The sequence below is a fragment of the Pteropus alecto genome, unplaced genomic scaffold, assembly GCF_000325575.1.
Source record: "Pteropus alecto unplaced genomic scaffold, ASM32557v1 scaffold53, whole genome shotgun sequence".
NCBI classification, from domain to species: Eukaryota; Metazoa; Chordata; class Mammalia; order Chiroptera; family Pteropodidae; genus Pteropus; species Pteropus alecto.
This window is the reverse complement of record NW_006434366.1, coordinates 6,415,230-6,422,386: the sequence shown is the minus strand read 5'-3', so window position 1 is coordinate 6,422,386 and position 7,157 is coordinate 6,415,230. Positions and strand designations below refer to the sequence as shown.

At 60.8% G+C, this 7,157-nt stretch overlaps 1 protein-coding gene across 1 annotated transcript in view; it reads right to left on the bottom strand.

The window, feature by feature from the left end:
• LOC102897018 (contactin-3) overlaps window positions 1-7,157 on the bottom strand; it is a 78,091-nt gene that overhangs the window by 52,024 nt on the left and 18,910 nt on the right. Inside the window, exon 5 of the mRNA XM_015587171.1 lies at window positions 4-207. Within this exon, the coding sequence (XP_015442657.1) occupies window positions 4-207 (204 nt within the window). The remainder of the gene's footprint in view (window positions 1-3; window positions 208-7,157) is intronic.

Below are 7,157 nucleotides of genomic sequence, written 5' to 3'. Positions count from 1 at the left end.
TACCGTCGGGACGCAGCAGCAGAGGCGTCGGCGGGCCCAGCACCCCGGCGGCCGTCGCCGTGCTCGTCACCACGCAGGTGTAATTCCCCACGTCGGACGGCTCCACCTTGGCTATGTACAGGTGGCCGGTCTCCTGGGAGACGAACCGCCGCCTGTCCTCTTCGACGAACGCCGGGAACTCGTTGAAGATCCACGCGTATGACAGCTCTGAGACACGGAGGGAGAGGAGGGAAGGCCGTGGTCAGGGAACGGTTTCCGCTGAGCGAGGACGCACCGGACCGTCGCTGCGATGTGACGCGGGGCCCTGTGGCCGAGCCCGAGAGCAGCGGCGACACGGCAGGCTCTGCCCGCGTCCGGGCCGGCGCGGGGCCCTGTGACCCGCGGTCCTGGGGGCGGCGTCACCACTGCCCCCGTCGCTGCCCCTCCAGGCGCCTCACGGAGCCTCTGGCTTCCGCCCGCACCCTTTCCAATTTCCGCCTCCACACCACGCCGTCCACGACCTCTCGGAATGACCAACCTCGTCACGTCGACCCTCGACACAGAACGTCCCCCAGTTCCGCCGTTTCCCAGGCGTGACGCCCGGCGCCGTGAGGCCCGCCCAGAGCCCGCCTCCGCGTGGCCCGGGCTCCCTCGTGCCCAGGCCTGGCCGGCTACTGTCCCCCGACCCCGACCACCTGCCCCTTTCAACACTGAACTCCATATCCTGCTGCGGACACCACCAGACGGTTCGCAGCTCGGTTCCGGCCGTGGGAATCACCTCCCCCGAGGCGTGGCCCCCGCCTCCTCCGGGGAGATGCTGCTGTGCAGGGCGACCCCACACCGACGTCCGCCCCGTCCATGACGATCTAGCTTCTCGCTGCCCTTTCCATTTGGCTTAACGCAGGACACCGTGCTGCGCTACCCACCTCCCACGGAGGCCGAATACGAGCGCGTCCTTGACCCTGAAGGTCAAGGCACAGCCGCGTCCCCAGGGCCGTGCTTACCGCTGGCCTGAGGCTCCGGACAGCACGGCCTCGCTGCGGGCACTGGGACCGTGGCTGCCCCCCTGACGCCCCCTTCCACGGCCCTGTTTCCCTCACAATGTTACCGACCTCACTGCATTGCTTCACCACTGCAAGGCTTTTCCAAAGGAATTGTCAAAAAAACGTATGTGACGAACATACGTTCAGTAAAGGATGAGTTAACATCCACGTTAAGGCACAAGCCCGGGGTGGAGGGCCCCCCGCCTGGCAGAGGGGGGAGCAGGTCTGCACCCGTGAGACGACACACGGGCGGGCTGGGCGAGCGGCTGAGGGCCCCCGGGGGAGGGAGGCGGCGCTCTTCCAGGACCGAGAGCAGGTGTCCGAGGACAGGAGGGCACGGGGCCAGGCGGTGTCGGGCGCCCCAGGAGACGGAGCCTGGAGGCCCTGGTGGAAACGAACGCGGAGGACGGGTCCCTTCTCCCTGCAGCGCCCACGCAGACGCCCGGCGGGTGCTCAGACACGCGGCTCTCAGCCTCAAACCCACCCGGGCACACGCGACCCCGTCAGCAGAGTGTCTCTGAGCCCATCGGTTCCGCGGGGGCTGTGACATGTGAGGCCCTGCCCCCGGCACGTGCCCTCCGGCAGCGGCCTGAAGGCAGCAGGGGACAAGGACATGCCCGGCCGGGCCACCCGCGTTCTGCTCCTGTGCAGTCTGACTGCGATCCAGCAGGGGTCCCCTGGGGTCTCCCCGACCCCCAACCCTGCCACCTCACCTCGCGTCATTGGGGGACTCTGCTTTCCCGGTGTCCCCTTCATGAAATGACTGTGGCTGTCTCGCCCCTTTCATCCGGCCAGAGAAAAACTTCCGCTGCTCCCCCACGGGACAGGCTCAGCGGGAGAGGCCAGGCGCACAGAACCGGTTCATACTAAAATGAGAATGGCTGACGGAAAGAGCTCAGGTGAAGCTCGCGTAAGAAACTGATGCACAGCAAGGAGACGCCAGAGCAGGGACAAGCGTGACAACTTGGGACAAATGTCACGTGTGATTCCGAAGGAAAATTTCAAAGCAAAACACGATGTGTTCTAAGAATCCATTTGTCCTCCTGCGTTTAATTCCAATTTAATATCACTGACACTTAGCAGACATTTCCACGTTGCTATGGGGACGCTGTGGTGGCTCTGCCCGAATGACCTGGTAACAGCGGATAAGCAAGGGAAGGACGTCAAAACCGAAATCATTCCAAGGCCTCCGCTCGAGTGAGCAGGACGAAGGGAGTGTGTGGAAACCGGGTGGCCCGCGGCAGACACGCAGGGGCCACCGAGGCCTCAGGCAGGACCAGCTGCGTGACACGGGGGACAGACAGCCGCTCGTTAGCCCGGGACACCCAGGCCGTGGCCCCCGGCTACTGCCCCCAGCTACTGACCCCGTGGGGTGCTGACGCAGTCCCTTCTGCAGGCTGCTCTGGCGGGGGAGGGGGAGCGCAGGCTTGGAGAGTCCCCCACAGGGTCACCGCGCTCTCAGCTCATGCTGCGGTCGGCCTCCGCCCCGTCCAGGCTCCCTCCACTCTGCTCACAGCTTCAGACCTGGGCCCCAGCCCGGGGCTCCTGGGACCTCTGGCCGCCCCGTCCCCACCCCCTCACGAGCCACCGGCCAGTACTCGCTTTGGCATCCGATCCTGTGACCCCCCCACCCTGCGGGCTCCGCTTCCACGAGGACGTGATGGACACAGCGCTGCTGGAACCGAGCTCCCGTCTGCACTCACGGCCACGCCGCCCTGGGCCAGAGAGGCCGGCCTGACCCACTGACCTCTGTACACTGTCTCCCTCCCACCCTCCGCCAAGGTGACTGCTTCACTCAGCCCCGGGTCTGCAAACACAGAAGCCGACTCCTCCCAACGAGCTGGCATCCGGGGCGAAGCACAGTGCGCCTGCAGAGACCCCCACACGACAGAGGAGGGAACGCGGCACCGTTCAGGGCACCCTCCCCGCCCCCCGGCCTCGTCACGGAGCGGGGGCCCTGAGCTCTCGCAGGAAACGGGCCACAGGCGGACAGAAGCTGTGGGATAAGGCAGACTTGGGGGCCTGGCTGCACATGACGGCGACACGCGGACGTCATCAGACCGGGCTGCAGAGGCGCGTGTGTGCACAGCTAAGGGCTCGGGGTTCAAACTTAAGGACGAACTGTCCTTCTTTTATTTAGTCAAACATTCGAAAGGTAGTAAGTTGACAGCTACAAAATAGAAAAAAACAAAAAAAACAACCCTGCCCCTGAGTCGTGGGCCGTGAGTCTCCATAAAACGTAAGAACGTTCCAGACGCACACTGAGCGGGGCGTGGGGGGCAGGTGACTGACTGCGCCCGCCTGCAGCGGACGGACACTGCAGACCGAGGTTCCAGAGCACAGTGGCGAAGGGCCCGTCACTGAGTGGCATCGCTGTGTACCGTCTACTGGGACACGTGACACCCAACCTCGATTTGTGTGTTTCGCCAACAGTAAAAAAGTCATGAAGAAGATGCTCGATGACAACAAAAACAGCAAAGAACGGCAAACGCGAAGTTACTCACGTTTGTCTAGAGATAAATGGAACGTTTCGAACCTTAAGAGGGAAGTTAATCTGCTTTTTTAGTCCTTCGACTTGAAAGATGGTACGGAACTAACAACGCTCGAGCGAAGCGAGCTTTAAGCATCTGCGATAAATGTTAAACCATCCGGCACGAACAAGAAGGGCTCTGGCTCTTCCCATGCTTTATCGGCGGCTTCCAATTTCAAACGAAGACAGGATTTTAACGGCCCTCGTCGCTCGAGTGCGACAGTGAGTAACGTGACGTGTGCGGAAGCGCTCTGAACTCGGAAGATCCTGGAAGTACGGGCCTCGCGTTATTTCGAGGGAGCAAACACGTGGAAACGCTTAATGTGCAACGAAACGGAGCGTGTGTTAACAAGGTCCTGACACAGTGTGCACAGTGCAAACGGTGCGGTTCTCCCCGACCCGCCACTGAGGGGGCCGCCCGGGGGGCGAGGGCCGGCGCGTCTCCAGTCTCCTGCTGCCCCCTAGCACCTCAGGGCGGCAGCGCCCTCCGCTCCGCGGCCCCGTGTGGGCGGTGGGGTGCGACACGTCGGGGGTGCAGACTCCGTGCAACTGCTCAGGGAGACGCACACGCTTCCGACGAGGAAATACATGTGAGCCAGCTGGCCTGTGCTCGTGGGTGTTCCGAGTAACAGTGTCGCCTGCCAGACCCGGACGCGCACACGCAGACACACGCACACGTGGACAGATGTACGTACGGGCAGACACACACACGGACTACGTACATACACACAGACACACAGACAGACGTACGTACACACAGACACACAGATGTACATACATGCAGACACACATGGACTATGTACACACACAGACACACGTACACACACACATGAACATGTAGATACACGCAGACACGCACGCGGACAGATGTACGTACACAAAGACAGAAACTACGTACACAGACACACACATGGACATGTACATACATGCAAACACAAATGTATGTACACACAGACACATACACACGGAAAGACACATGGATATACTGACACACATGGACATACATACGCAGACACAGACTACATACACAGACACATGGACAGATGTACATACACGCAGACACACACATGGACACACATACACGTGGACACACAGACATCTGTACACACAAACATGGACAAAGGCATACACACACAGGGACATATGCACACACACAGACATACGTACACACAGATGCAGACATCTGTACACACATACACATGGGCAGACATGCGTACACACAGACATACGTGTACACTGACACACATGGACATATGTACATGCAGACACGGACGCACACACATGGGCATACATGCACACAGAGACACAGACACATGTGGACAGACATATGGACACACATACATACACGCCTACACACAGGCAGACAGGTACACAGAGACACACGCGGACAGACACACATACACACAGACACGCGGACAGGCAGACATACGTGTACACTGACACACATGGACATATGTACATGCAGACACGGACGCACACACATGGGCATACATGCACACAGAGACACAGACACATGTGGACAGACATATGGACACACATACATACACGCCTACACACAGGCAGACAGGTACACAGAGACACACGCGGACAGACACACGTACACACAGACACGCGGACAGGCATTCGCGCACACACACACACACACACGTATACGCACACAGACACAGGCACAAACCGGAAGCCCGTGACACAGGTTCGTGGAGCGTCCAGACAGCGCCGTCAGGAGTCAGGAGGGTGCGTGAGCCCCGGCCGGCCAGGCCACGCAGGCTGCGGACGCGCCACGCCGGGCGGGCGGCCTCCCTGCTCCGTGCCGGGACCCGACCCCGAGGCTGGACTATACTCTCACCGCACGCGGCTTCCTCCAAGAGCAAAGCGCGAAGACGACAGACACGTGTCCAACACCCGGTGCTCAAAACCATGACTTCTCTCTCCCCACCACTTCGTCTACGTCTTAAAGATGACCTGGCCGCACCGTTTCGGAGTGTCCCCCCGCTGCTACGGAGCAGCTGAGCTCAGAGGGGCAGGCGACGGGTCGGCCAGGGCGGCGTGCGGGGGCAGCTCCTCTAACCTGCGGTCCTGCCTGCCCGCCCCGGCCTCCGCGTGGCGAACCCCGAGTTCCCGGTCATCACTCGGCTGCTGGGCTCCTTGCTGCGTGCCCTCGCCGGACGCCGAGGCGTCTCGACACGTCTGTGTCCGCGGGGCCCAGCAGGGCGGGTGTCGTAAGTGTTTGCTGAATTCAATAAACCAGGTACAGTGAAGGGATCTCAAGAATCGTGACCGATCCGCTTCTGCCCGGCCGTATCGAATAATTAAAAAGCTAAGGCTGCTTTAGAGACTTATGACTGGATCTTAAAATGGCCAAAAGTACACGTCTGAATGCTGCGTCTCATTAAAAATGGCCATTTCCTTTATGCACAGAGGAGACTCTCCACATTAACGAAAGGCTCTTTTCTCCCTCGAAGACCCCGTGACTTTCCGTTTTAGCTTTCCTGCTTGTTGACCATCACACAGAAGGCGTCCCTAACACCCCACTTAACAGACGGGGACGCGGACGCTCCGAGCCACTGAAACCGTGCACCGTCCCAGCCGGGCCTGTGACGAAGGCCCCGCAGGCCCCATATGTTCTCAGTTAGAATCTGCTTTCTCGGAATTAACACGGTTTCTGTAGCCCGCAAAATCATCGCCCTTGGTAGAGCTCCAGCGTGCAAAATTTCTATTTCAGAGAGACTTGTTTGGTAAAGTTTTATGAGAAACCGCGATGGCGAGCCAGGGTGACAATCGTGCCGTTTTAGAGGCAGAGGTGAACGGTGAAGGACGAGGCACCAGGGCCGCACGACACGCCCCGTCCAGGCGTTTCCTCTGAGGGACCGGCAGGACCACGCCTGTCGTGCAAGGTGACCTGCGTGGAGGACGACGTGGCAGCTCTGGGTGTGTACGTTACAGGGCAGTGCCGGTGACCGCCGTGGGCCGCCCAGGTGTGTGGACAGTGCAGCCCTTGAGAGCCATTTATCACGTTCCAGCAGTAACCACGGTATTTTAAGGTTCGATTTCCCGCCTCAGGAAGCTGTAAGAGCGTTTGTCTGTGGAAGTCCGAGAATCAGTGTTTAACATCAGTTACGAGGTCCGAGCACAGGACCCCTGCGTCTCGGATCCCCAGTAAGATCGCACCCCGCCCCCTACGCGTCCTGCTGACGAGGGAAGGGAGCCTCGGGGGAATCGGCCTGTGACCTCGTAACGGGAAACGCATCTTAGCCAAGAGGCCGTGTGAGCCCGGTCACCGTGAACCTGACGCCGTCTCCGATGAGGACATGGGGCGGGCTCAGCGCATTCCGGCTCCGCTGCTTCCCCGGCCCGATTCGACGTCCTCTCACAGCTCAGTCCCCGTGCGAGGCGAGTCTCCCGTGACCACGGCTTCCACCCACCCGGCTCCCACCGAAAGGACACTCGGGCGCCCTCTGCCTGCCACGCAGACGACGGAGCGGGCGGCAGTGTTTGGGACGCGTCCCGCGCCCGGCCCTCTGTCCCCACGTCCGCCTCCCACGCGGCCACCGGACAGAGCTGATTCAGGGGCCGGCGAGACATCTAAGAGCAGCGTTTGCGAGGGC